This window comes from Nannobrachium achirus (genome assembly GCF_963921795.1).
Source record: "Nannobrachium achirus genome assembly, chromosome: 14".
Classification (NCBI taxonomy): domain Eukaryota; kingdom Metazoa; phylum Chordata; class Actinopteri; order Myctophiformes; family Myctophidae; genus Nannobrachium; species Nannobrachium achirus.
Window position 1 is genome coordinate 14,570,811 of NC_137821.1, and position 23,528 is coordinate 14,594,338.

General features: G+C 44.4%; 1 protein-coding gene across 2 annotated transcripts in view; it reads right to left on the reverse strand.

Moving 5' to 3' along the window:
* nlgn2a (neuroligin 2a) overlaps nucleotides 1–20,880 on the reverse strand; it is a gene marked incomplete at its 3' end in the record, with an annotated part of 269,076 nt that extends 248,196 nt beyond the window's left edge. For both annotated transcript variants that reach the window (XM_080741965.1, XM_080741964.1), the window contains exon 1: nucleotides 20,538–20,880. In XM_080741965.1, coding sequence (XP_080598091.1) covers nucleotides 20,538–20,643 — 106 coding nt within the window. In that variant the 5' untranslated portion in view covers nucleotides 20,644–20,880. The remainder of the gene's footprint in view (nucleotides 1–20,537) is intronic.
* Nucleotides 20,881–23,528: the final 2,648 nt, after the last annotated feature.

Below are 23,528 nucleotides of genomic sequence, written 5' to 3' on the forward strand. Positions count from 1 at the left end.
TGCCGATTCTATTGTACTTTTACACAAGTACATTTTGAATTCCGGACTTTTACTTGTAACGGAGTATTTCTACATTGCAGTGTTGATACTTTTACTGAAGTAAAACATTTGAGTACTTTTTCCCCACCACAGCTCCAGCGCCTCCACGCCTGCCCAACGCAACGATCCCACCCTAATTTACAGTACAGAATAAGACGAATAAAGCCATAATAATAATAATGTGTTTGTAATCAGAAATAATGTGTTTTCTTTAGACAGAAACAAACACAGTTATACCTTATTATCCCTACGCGATTTCTTTCCGAGCGTTTCTAGATATCTAGCAATTGATATTTGGCTCTGTCGCAAACTGGACATATGCCTACAGTATGAAAGAGGTTGCGCTCCCTGAGAAGATCAGTGTTAAATGATTAGAACATAATGTAGGGTAATTAAGGTATAGCTGTGTTTCTTTTTGTCTAATGAAAACATATTATTTCTAATTACAAACACATTATTTCTTATTATGGCTTTATTCTGTCTTATTCTGTACTGTAAATTAGGGTGGGACCAAGAATCCCTTCAACCAGAGGTGTCAATTGGGTATGGCAAGGTATCGCAGCTGCCATACCTTGGCTACAGCGGAGAAAAAATAAAATGTACTACTTAAAATAAATGCGTCATGCCTGTTGCTTCGCGCGCTGCAAGACACCAGTCATGTTGCCATACCTTAGCTTTCGCTGAGCTGACGCCACTGCCTCCAACATGAGTCACGGTGGGACGTATACGGGCTGGAAGTGGGGGCTTATAAATTATTCTGGCCGATACTTCATCTATCTCTGCACGTCAAACTCAAGCTCTCCACACTCCCAGCCGCTCCCCCCCCCCCTCCGACCGACCCAACCCCTGGTTCTGCAATATTTCAATTTTCTATCAAGCGCTGCTCGATGCTAAAGCAATAACGGCACGGCACAGGCTGCGACACCGCCATCAACCGGCCACGGCGGTAGCGGGGGGTGGGGGGGAGTGAATAAATAAAAGACCCAAACAGATAAATAATGAAGAGAGAGGAGAGGAGAGAGAGAGAGATGCCTGCAGTCGAGAAAATATCAGATATGGATAACGATATTTACTCAAGAAGTCAAGATATACGTACAGTGGGTCTACTCTACTACAGTTCTGAGGTACTTTACACGAGTGTGTTTTTTTTTTTTTTTTTTTTACACGTCATACATCTACTCCTACAATCTCTGAGGCAAATATTGTACTCCACTGCAATTATTTGACTGGCCATTCTGAATAATTACTCATTTTAAAACGATTATGAATAACCAATTCACTCTGACAACTCGCATATTAAGTGTTTTCAAACCAGTAAGAATCCCTAATCGGAGATAAGCGACCGTCAGGTCACATGTATACACCGCTTTGCTTGATTTTAGGGCACAATCTGTAGGAGCAGTGTCCAAAATTGTGTTTTAAAAAATCGTCCTGATGGTGGCACTAAATGGGACAAATCTATGTCGATGACAGGACTCTATACAGACTCTATACAGACTCTGTACATACTGTGTGCCGCTTTGCGTGATTTTAGGGCAAAAACAGAATATAGGACTTTTACTTGGAACAGAGTATTTCTACATTGTGGCATTCTACTTTTAGTAAAAAAATCAAACCTCGGTTCGAAGTGGAGCGGTGAATCTGAGCAGCTATACCCTGTGTGTGTGTGTGTGTGTGTGTGTGTGTGTGTGTGTGTGTGTGTGTGTGTGTGTGTGTGTGTGTGTGTGTGTGAGTGAGTGAGTGAGTGAGTGTGCCTGGCCTGCACAAAACAGCGCCCCTCCTTTAACTAGTGTGTTGTGTGTGGCCACTCAAGGTATTGCCAGGCTACGGACGGACGGACAGACACGGCCGGCCAGCCACCCACATACCCACGGACATACCTGTCTATTGGGAGCGCTTTCACCGCTCCAAAAATATATATACAGTAGGCCTATATATATACATCACTTTGATGCCAGAGTAAACCTTGATAATTGTGCAGGTCTGTGTTATCCCACCCCTTGGAAAGCCTGCAGCTTTTAAAGTACGAGTACGAGGGCCTGCGTCGCTCACAGGGGAGAGGGCAGAATATCCACGCGCAACAACACAGGCGCACGGCGGCACGTGCACAAAATAGCGCCCCTTTGAAGCGAGCGTGTGGACAAAAGAATAGGAGGGCGAGAGAAAGGGAGCCTGTACTAGAAAGAAAGCAACAAAAAAAAGAAGAAAAACCCAAAGGGAACATAAAAAAGGAGCACAAAGAAGAAAGGGCTGTACGGCGTTAGCGCGGCATGGAGCCAGCTTTGGTGTTGGTTATGTACGAGGTGGTGATGGGAGCTCACTGAGACATGAGATGATAACACCTCTCCTCCTCCTCCTCTTCTTCCCCCGACCAGGCCTTCTTCTCTGGCACCCTGCACCTCTTCACTTTAAGACATTAAAGGGCCAGTTCACCTCTGGGACAACCAGATCTTATTTTATTGTTGTTTGGGACACGATCAACACAATCCTGAGTTATTGTTTTGTGTTCAATCTGTGTTTTGAGATATTTTAGTATTTCAGCATGAATGATGATGCATTTTGCATCATATGAGTCATCATGCTGCATCATATGATGCAAAATGCATCATCATTCATGCTGAAATACTAAAATATCTCAAAACACAGATTGAGCACAAAATATAACTTGGGATTGTGTTGATCGTGTCCCAAACAACAATAAAATAAGATCTGGTTGCCCCAGAGGTGAACTGGCCCTTTAAAGGAGTCATCCAGACCAAAACACATATAGGGTTGAATCTGCCTTTTATCATACCCCTTCATACCTGCTTTAGTCGATTTTGTGTTTACACAACGTCCTGAGATCAACCAAACCGCTGTTTTGACCTCACAGGCACCCTTACTTGTCAAACGGCTTCTGCTTTGCACCAGAGCAGGGAGAGGAGAGGCTAGAAAGGGAGGGAGGGAGGGGTCGGTTTGACAAGTAAGGGTGCCTGTGAGGTCAAAACAGCGGTGTGGTTCGTCTCAGGACGTTGTGTAAACACAATCCAATAAAAAAATACTAACTTTGAAGCTCAAGAAGTGACCGCACTTGCCTAAGGACAATCCACTGTGTTAGTTATGAGAGAGCCCGCGAAATCTAGCAACAGGGGCAGCCGAAATCTAGCAACAGGGGCAGCTATGAAAAAAATCGACTAAAGCAGGTATGAAGGGGTATGATAAAAGGCAGATTTAACCCTATATGTGTTTTGGTCTGGATGTCTCCTTTAAGTACGGGAACGCATTATTTTATGCTTTAATTATTAAAAAAATAGCAGATAAAAATAGCAGATATACTGTACAAGCTCAATTTTGACACAATTCTATACGTGTCTTCTAAATCCTTCTAAGGTTTTTGAAAAAAAAACCTGTGACCGAGGCTGGAGAAAAGGTCCTTATGTCTGCATTGGTCTTTTTTCTGCTTTTTGCAGATCATGAAAGTACAGAATATAAGCTTTCAAATGACATGTCATTCATTTCGCACTGATTTTTGACATTGCACTATTAGGTTGTGTTGGTAGTTTCTGAGTATTCTGCTTTGTTTAACAATGTCAGTGAGATCCTTGTTGCACTAACTAGCATTGACTGTTACGGTCTCTTTCTGTAAGACACTTTATGTATAAATACTTATATATTATTCGCCCCCTCTATTGATGCACCTTCCCTTTATTGGTACTGTACTGCTCTTTTTTTCTTTTCTTTTTTCTCTTATCTATCTTTTTTCTTACTTCTCTGTAACTTTGTAAATAACTGTATACTGCTTTGCTACAACTGGACAACTGAATTTCCCCCTCTAACTATCATTGAAATCTGAATATATTTGAAGAAGATATGCTTATTTGAATGTAGTTAAACCTCAAACCATGAAACTGAGTAAAGGGCTCTCAAAGTTTGTCACACTTCTGGCAGTCAGGTAAGGGGTGTGAACAATGGATTGTTAACTCCACCCCTCACCCGCCCTAACCTATTGGTGGTGATCTGCAGCTGAGCTTGTATATCCGCACGTAGATCTGCTATTTTCACAGAACCGTGACCGTGATATATACTAAATGTAATGCCTCAACTCTTAGTGATCGTCAGGGCAGAGGTCCCCGGATAAAATATACGATTATTTTGGGGGTTCGCGGCCTGAAAAGGTTGAGAACCACTGCTCTACAAGCACTGAGGACTTTACAGTATAGAATAGCGTCCCAGAGCAGATAATACTTGGTATCAAATGGTGGTTCCGTCCGTGGCCTATAATGCATATCAAACCGGGGGTCCGTGAAATGAAAAAGGGGGGCTGAGAATCACTGTTCTAGACAGCTGGCCTGCTCAGCACTAAGCTGTGAAAATTCACTCACATTCATATTAAGCATAAATTGAATTCATGTGCGAGAGTCCGGGCTGACGGGTGCTTTGTTCTAGAGTGAGCCGGTGACAACGTGGACACGCTGCACCGTGGATGTGGAGGGAATATGAAGCGAGGAGGAGGTTGTGTGTGGAGTAGAGGATGACACGGGAGTGAATTTTCACTCCTGTCCCGTCCCACTCCCGCAGAAAAAATCTTGTCCCATCCCAATCCTGGGCCAGAGTAAAAAAATAAATCCCATCCTGTCCCGCTCCTGGTCAAAATCACTCCCGTTCACATCCCGCTCCCGAAAAAAAGAAAAAAAAAAATCGCGCAGATGTTTTTCCATTTTGATCCATATTATATTTGATATCATGTTTATTATTATATAATGTATAATTGTATAATGTTCGCAGTTCAAAGACCTCACTTTCCTGTGAAATTTATTTCTGGGATTTGATGAACTGGTCTGGGATGATTCCCGCTCCTGCCCACTCCTGTTGATTTTCATTCCTGTCCCGTCCCGATCTTGGCATTAATACAAATTTGACTCCTGTCCTGCGGGAATCCCACGGGACCCATGGGAATTCCTGTCAAATGTCATCCTCTAGTGTGGAGTAGGGGTGTAACGATACAATTTAACAACGATGCGATACTGTACGTATCACGATACATGGTTGACAATACGATACATGGGCGATATTGGTTCATTCATGGCGATACGATATGATTCGATTCAATGATTTAAAATCGATATAGTAACTATTTAGCAAAGAAATAAAATCTAGGTGAAACGTGTCAACAGTGCCAGTTTTTAAGGGAAAAATCTATTATTATGGATATAAATAAGTAAACACTGTGATTCTCTAGCAAATACATGGACATTATATTTCAACACATAATGGACAAACCGGCACCTTGACATGAACACAGAGCTTACACATTTATCGATAGCCCAAGAGTAGCTATATGGAATGGAAAAGTAATTAAACCCCTCATTTTCATTTTCATTCTTAAAATTGCTAAATACAAGGCAAAAATACTTTATTAATTATTTGCATTGCAAAACGATTCGATACAGATTATCTGCATTATGAAACGATACCGATACGGTACAATGCCAAAACGGTACGATATATGCTTTTGCATATCGATATAGTAGATCAGGGTTCCCCAATAGGCGGGCCATTTGCGGCCCGCGGGGGGCTACTGTCTGGTCCCCACCAACCCCAGTAATAATGGTGGTATAAGAGCAGCAACAACACTATTATATCGTCGTTGTCGGGTGGAAACCTCGTATCTCCAAATTTGTACATTCTTTCACAAAGTAAAGCCCTGCTTCATCATACAAGGCCGTCGCACAAAAGTAGTGAAAACAGCAGATCTACAAGCACACAACGCCTCGCGATGCGAGGCGTTGTGTGCTTGTAGATCGGCTGTTTTCACTAGTTTAATTAATTTTTTAAAATGATAAATGCAAAACGAACGGTTTTGGATAAGATTTTCACCCGACAACGACAATATCTTAACTGTCGCTGGAGTAGCGGGATCGCCACCATGGCCCCCTGCAATGTTGTGGCCCTCGGCTTGGTACCCTAGACATATAATTCGGCCCTTGGAGAAAACAAATTGGGGAACCCTGTAGTAGATCATTGCAAATTAAAATCGATTGTTCGATTCAGTTACTATATGGTTACACCCCTAGTGTGGAGGGGTTGACGATGTGATGGTGTGGTGGTGGTGGTGGCCATGTCTTCTGTTCTGATGGGTAGAAATCCTTGCATACTGTACGTACCACACCGCCCTTCTGTTCACTCCCCATGAGACCAAAGTCCCAAAACACTTGTTGCGGATAAGGCGTGGAGCCAGGAGCAGTGTTGCTAGATTTTGCGAGAGAAACAAGCAACCGGGGTCTATGAAAACAACCGCCAAACAGAAGCAACAATAGTCCACATGAGCATTTTTAACCTACAGTATGTATACTGTATGCATCGGATATATGAAAATAGCCGATCTACAACAGTAACTGAATTGTTTCTGTCAAGTGTAAATCTTGTAAGGCCAAAACGGTTCAGGAACTCAAAATAAGCTTGCATGTGTTCTAGGGCTGTCACAATTATTACATAATCGTCTAATCGTGATTATTTGACATTATCGCAATTATTTTGTCATAATCTTCATAATCGTGAATGTTGAAAAATGTCCGAAATAGTGGAAATAGCAGATCTACAAGCTCACAGCGTGTCGCATCGCGACGCGTTGTGAGCTTGTAGATCGGCTATTTACACTATCAAAGTTATTTTTTAAGTAGTAGGTTGTCAAATATGTCAGTAATTTCTTTGTATATTTAGGTTATGTCTCATATCTACCATGTACAACTTCAAAGCCTAAAAGCCAAACAGAAATGTAATTATCAACGACAAAAACACAATTAAATCGTTAATCGCCAATTATTTGTGTGACAATTAATCGTCATGTAAAATGTCATATCGTGACACCCTAATGTGTTCCAATGTTACAGTCTAGCTGACTCGCTATTATTTAGTCACACGCTATTGTTGTGAACTTGTAGATATGCTATTCTTGCTACTTTTGTGTGACACAGTAAGTATGACAAATCTATACAAAAAACTAAAAATATAACAAGCTGAGATTGTTGCGTGCTGTGACGCACGCATCCCCCCCAAAAAAGGAAATTCTCACATGTTGCTGTGAGCTTGTAAATCGACTATGTTCTGTGTGTGTCACACTGGCATGCAACCAAGTGTAAATCAACCCTATAAAGACGATCACTCAAACAGACTGAAGCTCAAATCCCATTTCTGCCTTCATTGCTCATCCACGGCACGCGGGCAGGACTGGAGGAATGTCACCAAAGCGGGGGGGGGGGCGGGGGGGGGGCCGTGTGGCCGAGAAGAGAGGCAAATAAGGGGGGAGGGGGAGGTGGAACATGGAGGCGATGGTGGAAGGGGAAGAGAGAGAGAGATGTGATGAAAAGTGCGGCAAAGCTTGAAGCGGAGAGGAAGCGGAGAGAGAGACAGAGGCAAGGGTAAAGTCAATAGAATAGATGACCCTGCACGATTGAGACAAAACGCAAAGCGGCGACGTGGATCGAGCTAGGAGAGCACGGGGATCATGTGATTAATATGGGCACGTGCACGTGCGCACACACGCATGTACGCGCACAGGAACACACACACACACACACACACACACACACACACACACACACACACACACACACACACACACACACACACACACACACACACACACACACACACACACACACACACACACACACACACACACACACACACACACACACACACACACACACACACGCATGCTTAACAGAACAAAAAAAAAACAATCTACCCACACACGCATCCACAAAACCTATCCAATTCTCCTCTCTCTCTCTCTCTCTCTCTCTCCCCCTCACTCTATCTGGCTCACACAAGCTATAAATAGCAGCAACTGTGAGCCCTTGCTAATTCCCTCATTCAGAGAGTCTCGTGGAAAGACACTAACGGAGGATGTGCTCTTTGACGTGGTATAGTACGCGCTGATGCTGAACATACAGGAAGTGCTCTCTCCTGTACTGGATGGTTGCCAGGCAACGTTGGGAGCCTTCAACACTCCTCATCAGCACTGGGTGCATACATAAGCCCTGCATGGATGAATGGTTGTTAGCTACATAATGGCAGTCATAACATGCAAGGTAGCATCAAGTTCAGTACAGATGCCATTTTATTTTAATTATCCACACCGGTGGGGAAGCTCTTAGTAACCAGAGTTCCGGCTGTCTTCGGTGTTGCTATAGCTGTGCAGCATGTGACAAAACGCTGCGAACCCTACCGACTACTTTTAGTTGCGTTAATATCCCGCCGCCTTCCGAAATAGAAAGGTGTACGTTATACGCAACGTGGGAGGGCTGACACGGAGTGACAAACGCTCATTAGCAGCAAGTTTGTTTGTTCGAATGGAAACAAAGCTGGCAAGACAAAGGCTATAGTTGACGCTGGCGCTGGTGTACCCGAGATTTCCTTTAACTCGCACATCTCTCGCTCGATGTGTGATATGTCTCAAAATGTAGCCCGCCGCCAGCTGCACCAACCAAACCACACAAAGAAACACCTCGCGAAGAAACACCTCGCGAAGAAACACCCACTACAGTATCACAGAAACAGTGTGAGGAAACACCAAAGCAAAGTGAAGCACATAAAGTGAAGAGTGGAGGGTGCCAGAGAAGCCTGGTCGCAGTGGCATCACAGTTGGGGGAGAAAAGTGGGACTGAGTTACTAGGGCCCAAGGTAGATAGATACCTTTATCATCCCAAGGGGGAAAATTAGTTGCCCAGAGGCAGCACAGCAGTATAAGGTTATTTACAAAGTTACAGAGAAGTATGAAAAAGATAAAAAGAAAAAACAAGAACAGAGTACAGAGTACAATAAGTACAGTAAGAGCAAGGTACAACAGGAAAGGGAACGAATAATATACCGTATATACATAAAGTGTCCTAAAGCACGACTATCAATATAATACAGTGCCCAAATCAAAGTGACCATAACTGTCAATGCTAGTTAGTGCAACAAGTATCTCTACATCATGTCAAGCAGAAATACTAAAAACAACCTAATAGTGGTGGAGGGGCCTTAATTATTTTATACTTTAGCTATTGAAAAAATAGCAGATATACAAGCTCACAGCGCAGACCGCCACACATGATGTGGCAGTCCACCCAGTCCAGTGAAGATCAGTCCAGTGTCTGTGTGGCGGTTGGTCCACCCAGTCCGGTGAAGCCGGACCGCTGGCCTGCATGTCTACAGCCTCCCTCAGGGGAGCCTCTCCTCTCACTGTCTCCATCGATCTGCCATGACTGTGCAGGAGCCAGATAAAAACCTCTCGCTATGATTTATGGGATGTCATCTCTCCAGGGTGAACTGGCAGAACCGCCCCCTCCCCTCCCCCCCCCCCCCCAACCCCCTCTCTTCCACCCTTCAGTTTCAGCAACAGAAAAAAAGGGGGGGAGGGGGGGGGGGGACAGGACAAGTTACCCGCCCCTGGGCATGAAGACTCCCTTGGGGTCCTGGAGAGTGACACTTTATTCCCCCCTGGGGGGATCAGCAAACATGCCCGGGGACACGGTAGGAAGTGCAAAGTACGTCACGGCATCGCAACCGAGAGCCGGTAATTGTTATGAGTATTGACGAGACGGCCATGTGTCTCCGCTTCGCTTCACCTCGCGGGGCACAGAGAGAAACGCCGGGTAATTGAGAGGTAAGAGTAACGGCAATTACTGCCTGCTGCCTGAAGGCTCCTCCACACCACGCACTATAACTGCAACTATAAATATGTAGTTTTAAAACATGCAAGTCAATTGGTACGGCTGTGGCTGGATGGTGTGGATTGGTGAGCTGTCAGGTCAGGGTGTTAAGTGGTAAATGGTGCATTTATATAGCGCCTATATCCAAGGTGCTTTACAGAGATTGTGCATTACATTCACCCATTCACACACACATTCATACACCGGTGGCGGAGGAAACCATGCAAGGCACCAACCTGCTCACCGGGAGCAACTAGGGGTTCAGTGTCTTGCTCAGGGACTCTTCAACACCAACTCTGGGGGAGCCCGGGATCGAACTGGGAACCCTTCGGCAACCCTCCGTGTTCTAATGGCGGTTATGGCTTATGGCGGTTGGCTCTACCCCTGAGCCACTGCCTTATGACAGTGGCAGTTATACGGTAGTTAAAGTTAATGGTTGTAGTGCTCAGTGTGGATGGCCTTTAACTATTTAGTTCAGGGGTCTTCAACGTTTTCAGGGCAAGGACCCCTTAGTTGAGAGAGATGAAGCAAGGACCCCCACAACCTTTTCATAGATTCCATTGTTTAATTGTTTGACAGCACGATCGATCATCAGTGTATTTTGGATTCATGTCAATTTGCGTTTTCAGATATTTAACCACTTAAACCGTCATTACTTAACACATTGACCGCCATTTTAACATACCTCCGTACTCCCACCTGCCATTCGTCTCCATAGACTTCCATGTAATTGGGTGTGCACGGATCATGCACACCCATGCCTAGATAATGCACCACGTGTGTCCACATTGCTCACAGCTTTCAAACAAAAAAATCCGAATGGAAATCCGTTCAGGCATTCATGAGATAACAGCCACTATGTTTAACAAAGATGGCTGCCAAAATGGCTGCCATGCTTGAAAGATGGGGTTGCTATGGGGGTTAAACATGCAATTTCGCGATTGCTATCATGCCTACTCCATTTTTGGGGGTCAAAAAATTTTTTTGAAAAAAAATGTTTTTGATTTTTTTTTTTTTTTTTTTTTTTTTTTAAATTCTCGGGACTATCGGGCCTGGCGGGGAAAGACATTGGAATAATCTCGGGACTATCGGGCCTGGCAGGGAATGAGTTAATAAACATGACCTTTCACTAGTCTGCGCTTTTTCCCCTCTACACCAAAATACCGATCTACAAGGTCACAACGCCTCGCAGTGTGAGGCGTTGTCGGCTATTTTTGGCTAAAGTTCTCAGAATATGGACACTAGGGTTCAAGTGGTTAATATAAAAAATAAAAAGGTTTCTATCACTCAAAGATTTGGAGGAGCCCCTGTAGTAACTCTGGGGACCCCCTAGGGATGCCGGACCCCTTACTTCTTACTTTGACTCCGTCAAAGGAGTCAAAGTAAGAAGATGACGCAACTTTATCTCAGGGGTCGTGCAGAGTGATAGGGTAATCAATAATGAATGCTTAAACTACGTAACTATTTTTCTTTAATTATTTGCAAGTAGCAGTGCTGTGAAGAACTACTTTGCTTGGGGTGCAGGGAGAAGGGTGAAGTAATCGCGGTGGGGTTTCAATAATGAATGTGTCGTTAATAATTTAGATTATGGACGGCAAATCTTAAGTCTGGCCGAAAAATTGATTGGACGTCTGTTTCGTGATGGAGCTTGAAAGAGGGGGGAATTAAGAACGAGTGTATACGATGCGGCGACGTCCTTGAAGGCAAATTCAAAGGAACGCTGAAATATTAATCAACCAACCAGGGCATTGATGATACAACTTCTGCACTGATCAGGTATTAATAATGTTAACCACCAGTACATTAACCTGTGACTGCGTTTCTTTAATTCCTCATTCCGACTGTGACATTTACTGTAGTAGAGCAACGATTACTTATCCAGGAATTATTTAATGGAGAACCGATTTGGTGACGCAAGGTTAGGGACCGTTGAGTTAGTAAGTACTTAAAGATTAATTAGAGACACAGAAAGCGTTGCCGTGTTTGTTTATCTGCACCACAACAACCACACACACACACACACTCAGGTTTGAGTGTCCCAGTTTCCCTCCTTTTTACGCTGCATTAAGAAGTAATTTTCGGAGATTAATCTACATTCTGCAAAAAAAATGAAAGAAGAGGAGGGGGGCTTTTGAGGACACTCGGAAAGGATGCCTGTAAAATGCCTTAGGAGAGGCAGAAATATGCACTGGTGAATGTTTGAAAGGTCAAAGAAGACGAAAAAGAGACAAGCGAGTGGGGGAGTGAGAGAGATAAAGGGAGAGAGAGAGAGAGAGAGAACGCGATGGGGAGGAGGAGGAGTAATTGAGGAGAAACATTTCACTACAGCTCTTGGCTGGTACGTCCATACTAGGCAGAGTAATGTCTGTGATACCGAATGCGCACGAGAATTCAAGCATCAAATGAACACTGAGGATTTTAAGGTGCAGGCTTGTTATTCCCATGCAATGTTTCCACATTTCTGTGTGTGTGTGTGTGTGTGTGTGTGTGTGTGTGTGTGTGTGTGTGTGTGTAGGGTTGTCACAATTATTACATAATTCTGTCTAATCGCAATTATTTGACATAATCGTGATTATTTTTCATAATCGTTTTCATGTTGAAAAATGTAAAACATAGTGGGAATAGCAGATCTACAAGCTCACAACAAGTCGCATTGCGACGCGTTGTGAGCTTGTTTTTTTTAAGTAGAAAGTTGTCAAATATGTCAGTAATTTCTTTGTATATTCAGGTTATGTGTCATATCTACCATGTGCAACTTCAAAGCCTAAAAGCCAAACAGAAATGTAATTGTCAACGGCAAAAACACAATTAAATCGTTAATCGCAATTATCTGATTAACAATGAATCGTCATGTAAAATGTCATAATCGTGACAGCCCTATGTGTGTGTGTGTGTGTGTGTGTGTGTGTGTGTGTGTGTGTGTGTGTGTGTGTGTGTGTGTGTGCGCGTGCGTGTGTGTGTGCACTCTCCTCCTTTCATGTGGGTTTCTGGACACCTGCAAGATGGCACCCAATGGAGATGGAGAGAATAAGGGAGCAGGAAACACACTGCGCATAATAGACGGCATTACTTGGCCAGTGTGCTGCTACAAGCGCACGCAAGCATGCACACACACACACACACACACACACACACACACACACACACACACACACACACACACACACACACACACACACACACACACACACACACACACACACACACACACACACACACACACACACACACACACACACACAGGGGATCAGGGCAGGAACACGGTAATGACACTCTTGTGTTCGGCTGCAGACTGAAGGTCAAATTCTGTTGGATAAACTATGAAACAATGTGCACAGAATGCTGCACCGTAACTCCAGCAGCATGTGTTGTGAAGCATCTGTACATGTGTCAGCGTCAGCGTTATTTTTGACAGCAAAATTTGATTTAGTTTTAGTCATAGTCTTTTTAATAAAACTAGAAGCTGGGCCGCCCTTCGGGCGGCCCAGCGTCTAGTCGGCGACCTGGCCAACTCGGAACAATGTAAATAGGGAATGAATGCCCCGCCCTTTAATGCAAACCCCATTATACCTGTTTTCATAGGACCTGTTTTGACCATCTGTCTGCCTGTGTCCATTTATGCCCATATATGGAGATATCTGTATCTGTCTGTCTGTCGGCGTCCATTTTATGTCCATATAGAGATCACTGCAGTTATAGTTCTGGGTCCATTATATGCCCATATATGGAGATATCTGTCTATCTGCGTCCATTTTATGCCCATATATGGAGATCTCTGTATCTGTCTGTCTGTGTCCCTTTTATGCCCGTATATGGAGAACTTTGTGATTCTGCGTCCATTGTATGCCCATATATGCCATATATGGAGATATCTGTTTATCTGCGTCCATTTTATGCCCATATATGAGATCTCTGTCGCTTTTTAAAACAGATGGTCAAAACGGGTCCTATGACAATAGGTATAATGGGGTTTGCATTAAAGGGGGAACCGGCACTGTGTCTGCAACACAGTCGGAGGCACAGACAGATACAGAGATCTCCATAATGGGAATAAAGGGACACAGACAAACAGATGGAGGAGGAGACAAACTTAATGCAAACCCCATTATACCTGTTGTCATAGGACCCGTTTTGACCATCTGTTTGCCTGTGTCCATTTATGCCATATATGGAGATATCTGTATCTGTCTGTCTGCGTCCACTTTATGCCCATATATGGAGATCTTTGACCATCTGTTTGCCTGTGTCCATTTATGCCCATTTATGGAGATATCTGTATCTGTCTGTCTGCATCCATTTTATGCCCATATATGGAGATCTATGCAGACACAGTGTCAGTTCCGGAAAATCCTGATGTCAGACATCAGAATCCGAACCTTTCGTGCTGGTTACAGAAAATCGTGTATCGGGTCGGGTCGAGGCCGAGCACTGCACTACCTGCTGCGGTGGGGAACGCGCGTGCCGAATTTGAAATAGGGAATGAATGCCCCACCCTTTAATGCAAACCCCATGAATGCCCCACCCTTTAATGCAAACCCCAATATACCTGTTGTCATAGGACCCGTTTTGACCATCTGTTTGTCTTTGTCCACTTATGCCCATATATGAAGATCTCTGGACACACAGTACCGGTTGTGGAAAACTCTGATGTCAGACATCAGCTCCGCATACGGGCATTCATTTTATCCCATATATGGAGAACGCGCGTGCCGGTGGGACGAACGGTTCTCGAGATACGCGGATTACATACATACATACACACTCACAGAGATTTTTTGTTGACTCATGTGGCGTACGTGATGTCAGAGCCTTTTATGAGGTGATGTCACAAATCTCACAATGAGTCAGCGCTTGCACCGATTTCAGTTCTCAGTCTTATGCCCATATACGGAGATATCTGTCGGGTCGAGGCAAGATGCCCATATATGGAGTTCTCAGTATACGGAGATATCTGTCGGGTCTAGGGTCTGTGTCCCTTTTATGCCTATATACAGAGATATCTGTCTATGTATGCCCATATACTGTATGGAGATCTCTGTATCTGCCCATATGCCCATATATGGAGTTCTCAGTCTTATGCCCATATACGGAGATATCTGTCGGGTCGAGGCAAGGCCCGGCACTGCAGTGATGTCACAATGAGTCAGCGCTTGCGCCCGGCACTGCAGTGATGTCACAATGACCGATTTTGCGCCGATTTCCTCCGGAACAGCCTGATGTCAACAATCAGCCCCGCATAAGGAGATTCCGAACGTTTCGCGCCGGTTAGGGAAAACCGCGCGTCGGGACGGGTCGAGGCCCGGCACTGCACTCCGTGCCGCGGCGGGGAGCGCGCGTGCCGAATCTGAAGCCGGTGGGACGAACGGTTCTCGAGATACACGGATTACAAACACACACGCAGAGACTTCTCGCATTTATAGATAGATGTCATTTCGTTTTAGTCATAATTTAGTCACCTGAAAAGTTTTCGTTTTAGTCTACTAAATATCATAAGATTTTAGGCGACTAAATCTACAGTTGATTTAGTCAACTGAAATGTATTTTGGCGGGCTTGATGGCATCGCAATGACTGATTTTACACTTGGTTGTGTGCTGAAAATAGCGGATCTACAAGCTCACAACGTGTCGCGCTGTGACGCGCTGTGAGCTTGTAGATATTCTATTTTCAGCACGCAAATACCTGAGAGCAACATAAAACATAAAATGACTCTTTTCTCCACTAGTCCCTCCCTAACGTTTTAGTCTAGTTTTTATTTTGTTGACGAAATTGACAATATATTTAGTCTTAGTTTTAGTCATCACAGCTTAGTTTTTATTTAGTTGAAAAAAAAACGCAGTCGACAAACATTTTTCATCATAGTTTTAGTCGACAAAATCAACACTGATCTGTACATGTGTGTGCACGAATGTGCACATAACTCCCCAACCTGCATGTGTCACCGCGCGTGTGTGTGTGTGTGTGTTTGCGTGTACGTACAGTACATGAATGTGTGGGAAGGGGGGGAAAAAACACCCAAGAAACCTACATGATTTTTTTGACAGCAGCCACACCTGTGTGTGGGTGTTTTACACACCTTTCCAGCACACATGCACACTTCCCGGATTTGTGCAAAAAAAAAAAAAACGGCACATTAAAAAACCTGTGCGAGAAGGATCTCTGTATGGCACATTGTTTACGCACCGGTTGCCCGCTGCACATGAGGAGGAGGCGTGGTGTTGAGGGGGAGCGGTGTTGGAAATCCAAGGGCTAAAACAGCCCGGGTGCACAGACAGACAGACAGACGCTTTCTGAAGGGTGTTGAAAGCCAAGCCGGGAGGTGGAAAGTAACACACATGGAAACAACAGCAGATCTACAAGCTGCCGGTGCTCGACACCATTGGTCCTCAACCAAACATAGATGAGGCTTTTGGGTTGACACACACTCAATAGTGAAATGCAAACGATGAATGCTGTTGGCTGAAACCAGTAGAACCAGTAGAAACCATAGAAACACAGCCCGCTTTATCATTAATTAAAACATTTAATGAGACCGTCATTTACTAAACGCACATCATGATGATTTAACTAGTGACGTGTTTTATGAAAAGGTTTACTAAGGTAATAAAATCAAGTATAACGTTTTTTTTTCCAGCGAATGGGTTTACCTTGACTCCAACCTCAGTGGATGGGTGCAGGGCAGTTTGAGTGCATTTGTGTGGTGTCATTAGGCAGCAAGGTCAAGTACTATTATACTTATATCTTACATGTACAATAGGCCTGCCCCTTATGTAGGCCAACCTCGTAAAAAATCACTTGTTGATCCAATAAAAGACACAGTGTGTAAAATATCACTGGACTGAGTGGTCTTTTCATAAATGGGCAATATGCAATATGCATCATAGCCCACAGTGAGTGAAGTTTTCTGCCTTATGAAAACTCCTCATAAGAATATCAGACTGTTTTATGACAAGTGGCAACGAACTCAACCTGCAAAACTCAAAAAGAAAAAGCAAAGCTTTTATTAACACCCTAGGGAAGGAGAGAGGGACAGTAGGTGAAGGATGGTTGTACTTTTCTTTTTAGACCGGCAGAGAATATATGCTCTATATTTCTCTTTTATTTTACACCTAAAAGCCTACGGTGCAACGTTTGGAGAGAAGAATCCTTGACGGTGAAAAATATAAGAAAAAGTCAAATGTCATCCACTCCTTCTGTCATGGCTGCTAAACTCCTTCAGTGCTTGTGTCTTATAACACTGTGAATGGCGTGTAAAACAGGAAAAGGGTAATAGAAACATTTGGAGGTCCGTGGTGTAATATTTTGCATATACTGTTCGAGGCAGTCCTCTGCACATACAGCCCAAAACACAGCACACATCTTTAAACGTGTCAGTCCTGCGATGATATTTAACCACAGGTGTAACATAGACGTCCCGATATTCACTTCATTTTGAACCATTTAAAAGGTAAAAATGGCAAAGATAGCAGTAATAGCCAATGTACAAGCTCACAACGTGTCACATCGCATCGGAGCACGTTGTGAGATTGTACACTGACAATTTGGCATACAAAGAATTATACAGAGCTCATATGGTTAAACGTGTGTGTGTGTGTGTGTGTGTGTGTGTGTGTGTGTGTGTGTGTGTGTGTGTGTGTGTGTGTGTGTGTGTGTGTTGCGCGCGTGCACCCCTAAAAAAGAAGAAAATGTATCTCTGAAAAGAAGGGAAAAAAAAGAATCTTCCACTTGCGTCGCTGACTCAGCGATCCCGAGGCGTTCCTGTAACGCCACATCATTAACATTCACACCGAGATGGTGCTAAAAGCACTAAAAGTGGTTCTTTGGCTGGTAATCACAGGGAATTTCCTAACGCATAATAGCACCTTAAAGGTGCTATATAATAGCAGGAGCTATATACGGTATAGCACTTTTGTCAAAGGGTGAGATATAGCACTGTTAGAGGTGCCGCATTAAGCTGAAGAACTTCTAAAGCAGTGGTTTTCAAAATAGGGTCCAGGGACTATCAGGGTTCGGAACGAACGGGGCGACAAGAACAAAGGGTTCCAGGTGAAAAAACCCTAACCAACACCGCCAGCGCTGGGCAGCATGACCAAAGTGCACTCATTTAAGTGACTAGAAAGATACTTTACGAGTTACGGAGGTGCTTGAAAAAAATAATAATAATTGAGAACCACTGCTCTATAGAACCATGCAAGGGGCCGAACGGGTTCTTTGTATGACAGCAGTGCTATAGTCTCACGTCTCAGCCCAGTCTCACGTGGCCAGACGGTTGCCTCGCGCCATTTCTGAATGCTTCCGTCATACAGTCCGGAGCACACCGCACATTTATCCTAATATACGTAAATCAGAATAATCTAAGCATATATAACTTGCTGCTTAGCAGAAATTTAAAAGAAAAGGTCGATGTAAAGATGTTTTAAAATATATTTTCGTGAACGAAAAAATGCCAGCTTCCTCTCGTGGATGTCGGGAGGTGTACTGTATGTTCCAGACTCTATAGCATTCGGAGATTGTGGAGTAGTTGTCTGGCAACGTGAGACTACTAATACCAGCCCAAAGAACCACTGAATAAGACATAGGGATGGGACTATATGAACATTTCATATCACCATTATTGTGACCAAAGAAATCACAATTTACGATATTATTGTGATAATCAAAATATCCCCAAAATCCATTATCCTGGGTTTGGAACATTTGCCAAAAAATTGCGGATCTGCTATTTTTTGGCAAAGAGATTTGATAGAGAGTGAAAAAAAAAAAGACTGCATCAAGTACGTATATTATAAGTACGTTTTACCGATAGAGGGTTTAAATGGTACCGGATAAGCAGCTCGGCAAATAAAAGGTGAATTGATCCCAGTGCATGACGGAGGACAATATCACGATAAATTAAAGGAGCTATAGTCAACTTTTTCATTGTAGGGCCAACACTTTGTTTACATCCTAGTCTATAGACTAGAATGTAAACAAAGTGTCGGTCTGACAATGGCCAAAATGATTATTTTATCATTATTTTACGCTTTTTGTGTTCATTTTTGAATAGAAACACATATATGAAGTAGGGCTGTCAAATGATTAAAATTTTTAATCAGATTAATCACAGCTTAAAAATTAATTAATCATGATTAATCACGAATCGAACTATGTCCAAAATATGCCATTTCTTTATGTATAGTGTTGCGGGAATGCCAAAATAAAGGCAAAGATACATTTATCATACAATATGTAGGCCTATTATGTAGCCTATGTATTTATTGTATTAATTATTATTATTTATGTATTCTTTTTTTTATGTTTTTTTTTTTTTTTTTTACCTTACCATTTATTGTGTATAGCAATAGCAAATATCTATACAATAGGCCTAAGGCTAAGTCTAAAACACTGGCCTACACACGACTTCTTGAAGAAATATGAATTAAATAAAGTAAGACATGAACACAATAATATTAGGCTTGCCATTCAGGTTGACAAATAAAGTTGCCCCTTTGAGAAGTGGAACTTACAAGTCATTTAAAATAAGGTGGAGAGAATCTACTGAGTAGGCACTACCTGCACTACTACAGTGGTTCTCAACCTTTTCAGGATGCAACCCCCAAAATAATCATATTTGAACTGGGGACCCCCCACCCTGACAAGCACTTGGAATTATAGGAGTTGGCATTACATTATTAGTTTGACTGTTTGATCGTGAAAATAGCCGATCTACATGCTTGTGAACATGTAGATCTGCTATTTTTACAATACTGCCTCTAATATTTGACAATTTGGCTAATGTTTGACCAGACCAGAGGTATACTAATTTGTCAGTTTAGAAATGTGCAGATGCCACACCTATACTGTATGTTGATCTGTTTATTGTTGAGTGAGAAAACAATGTTAACATTAAGCTTAACATCTGGGGAGTGGGGACCCCCCAAAATAAAATTGGGGATCCCCCTAGGGTTCCCAACCCACAGGTTGAGAACCACTGCAATACAACACGGAATTATTTGACATCTAGGTTACAGATAAAACAGCTGACACACGTGCACAAGACAGAGAAAACAAGCGTTTGTAACAGCTGCCATTAATGTGCTGTTGATTGCCTGCAAATCTATCTGGGTGCGCATTTTCAACGAGGCGATCGATCGTTAAGCGAATGTCATGCCTGGCAGTGCCGTGCGTCTTTCATCTGATCCAAGTAAGTTTGGAGCACCCAGACCAGCACACCAACAACATCGCGGATTTCAGGAACAGAGATAGAAGTAGGCTAGAAGCCTATATATTTTTTTTAGATGTAGGCCTATTGTATGATGATCAGGTAGGCCTATTATTCCAGCGAATGATCTATTCTAAATCCTGTTTCACTTTGAAACCGCAGCTCTGAGTTCTCCTCCGTCTCTCTCCCTCACTGCTGCTGACTGAGAGTGCAGGCAGCCTGTTGTGTGTAGAAAGGGGAGGGGGGATGGGGCGCTTAGGGGCAGCGCTATACTAGTCCGTAAGACAGTGTTCCACCGAGAGAATACACTTCAGCTCATTGAATGGGCCGTTCATTCTGCACATGCGTTAATTGCGTCAAATATTTTATTGCAATTAATCCAAAAATTTAGTTACCGCCGTTAACGCGATAATTTTGACACCTTTAATATGAAGCTTTCGAAACGTTATTTTTATTTTAGCATCCGTTTTTCAAGAAAAAGTTGACTATAGCTCCTTTAAATCTTCACGGTACGATTATCCTGAGTGTTTTTTTTTTATCACAATAAACGATAATATGGCTTATCGTCCCATCCCTTAATGAAAAGCCCCCCCGCCCCCCCTCCTCCAACCCGTCCACTCACCGTCCTCGGTGGGCACGTAGACGTTGAGGTAGAGGCAGTCCTCGCTCTGGTTCTGGATGTAGCCCGCCGCCACGTCCAGGTTGTCGGTGAACCACACGGGCAGCATGATCTCGGGCAGCACGCCGTGCACGTTCTGCGGGCAGACGGGCGCGAACTGCGTGGCGTTGCGCACCTCCTGCCAGGAGCCCGGCGCCTCGGGCGGCTGGAAGCGGCGGTCGCCGATGGGCGCCGTGGCGTACGGCACGCCCAGGTACTGCTCCACGGGGCCCAGGATCTCGTTGTTCAGGTCCTTCTTGACGCCGCGCAGCTTGCCGTAGTTGGTGGTCACCGTGGGGTGCTTGGACGGGTCCGGCTGCTGCTTCTGCCCGCCGGCGCCGCCCTGCAGGCTGAGGAGCAGCGCCACGCCCAGCAGGCACGCCGTGCACCGGCGGGTCATGGCCGCGCTGCTGCGGCGGGGGTGGCGGAGCGGCCTGGGAGACAGCTGGCCCCGTCCGCCTCTTTTACACGCGGGAAGCGGGAGGAGGTACATGACTTGAGTCCTCCACCACCTGTCGGGAGTCCTGGTGGTTTTTTAGTGTCCGCGGGCCAAACCGCGAGGTCTGGACGTTCGCGGAAGAAGGGGACCGGCGGTGGGAAACCCTTTCGTCTGAACCAGGTTTCACGGGAGAAAGGTTTGGCACTTCCTGGGGAAGTGTGAGAGGAAAGTGGACAAAACCAGTTGCTGACGACTGTACGAGGAAAACAAAGCGGCTCAAAGTCTAAGATGAGCGGTTGGGGTGAAGGGGTCTAGGTAGGTAAGGTTGCGGCGGTGTGGCAGTGTAAACATTTGGGCCGGGGGGAGAGGGGGGCAGGGGGGGGGGGTAGAGGGTTAGGGTCTCGGGAGGGCGGAGGTTCTGGCGGCCTCAGAAGGGGGGCCGGGTCGGGTCAGTGTTGGAGTGATGCTGTGGCGGTCCGGAACGCTTCCCCAGCTGCCATCCTGTTACGTTCCATCCTCACGGGACGCCCCAGTCTCATCCGCCCCGGGGTGTGGTTCAACGGCCGGATCCGGATCGATGGACTTATCAGCGGCTGGACTCTGCAAAACGAGGACAGAGAGAGGGAGAGAGACAATCGAGAGAGAGAGAGAGAGAGAGAGAGAGAGAGAGAGAAAACGAGGTGGGGAAAATAGAGAGGGAGGAGGGATGGAGAAAAAGCGATTTAGAAAGCGAGCAAGAGATTATAGCTTATCTGAAAAAGAAACATATTCTATTAAACTGCTGCCAGTGTAATATATTCCCCTAAACCGGTGCCAAGCAAAATATTTGTGCAAAAATGAAAGTGAATGAAAGTGAGAGAGAAAAAAGCACCCCCCCCCCACCCCCCCACCCACCCCGAAACGAGAAGGCGTTGTTGAGATGGAGTCAATATCGGCCATTGTATCACATACATCTCCTATACGCACTGAGCCATACAAGGCCAGCATACAGAGAGGAGAAATCCTTTTGATCATCTCTCACACACGCACGCAGACACGCGCACACACACACACACACACACACACACACACACACACACACACACACACACACACACACACACACACACACACACACACCAAGAGGAGTAATATAAAGCCACATATTGCCTTCCATGGAAGCCTTAACCGTAGTACAGATAGTCGGGGGTGTTAGGGAGATAACATGGCCAATTTCTGCCGATTACTCATGGAGCTTTGAATTCATCGATATTTTTTAGTTTTGTTTGGGGGTGAACTATCGCTTTAAAGTGGTCGTTGTGGTTGGAGTTGTGTACCGCAGTGTTTCTCAGACTCTGTGGGTTCCTTTAGGGGGATCTAAATGGACCCATACACGTCTGTAACTCTGACAGTGTTCAAATGGAACCAAATGGACCCCAACGGATCCATTTGGTTCCATTTGTACACTGTCAGAGTTAAGGGGAGACCTTGAAATGTAACAGTTTGAGAACCACTGGTGCATAGACTGTAAAAAGAATATGGACAGTGGTAAGCCATTGGTTTCTATGCTGAGAAAATGACGCTTTTTTGCCCCTTGTACGGATGCCGCCATCATTGTAGAAATCAACGTTCATTGGTAGAAATTATACCATCTCGAACGCTATCGGCTGCCAACGGTCACGTGCAACCGCAAGAATGCTTGGGAGAATGTGGTGTTGAGCTTTCCAAAAATAAAGCACACGCAGAAGAACCATCACAAGCCTATGATCACATGCCCCTCCTACAGAATACCCTGCTTTAACATAAATTATAACATAAATTGGACCATATTTTCACAAAACGCATATCATGGTGATTGAAACGAGGCTTTAAACTAGCGACAGGAAACATAAAGTATTGATGACAATGTTTATTAAGGTAAGAAAATCAAATGCAAAGGTTCGGGGGAAATTAATGGAATCCTATGGACATGCTGCTTCTGGTACCAGAACAGCGCAACTATCGGGCCAATCATAGGAACTTTTAGTTCTGTGTTCATTTTAAATCTGGACAACTGCCCCCCCTGCACTGGTGTACAGCTGGGCCCGATTCAGCCCAGGAAAAAGAGTTGGAGAGGCCCTCATTGCGCGCTATAGAAAGAGGTCTCTCTCTATAGCGCTGCTGCTGCTACTCAAAGATTTGCCATTTCAGATCATGTCAAGTGACAAGCCAGTGGGCCAGTTACTGTACATGATTTATATTTCGTCGTTTGTTTTGTATTTATCATTTTAAAACTGATTTAAACTACGCCTCGCACCACGAGGCGTTGTGTGCTTGTAGATCGGCTGTTTTCACTACTTTTGTGCAACGGCCTTGTATGATGAAGCAGGGCTTTGCTTTGCGAAAAAATGTATACATTTGAAACTTGAAGATACGAGGACAGTGGCGATTTACTTTGTTGGCCGCCCAGCCCCCAAAATGGAACGAAGGCAGACATTTTATTTTTTATTTTTTCCTAATGGCCGGCCTGGACCAGCCGGGAATGAACCGGCCGTTCG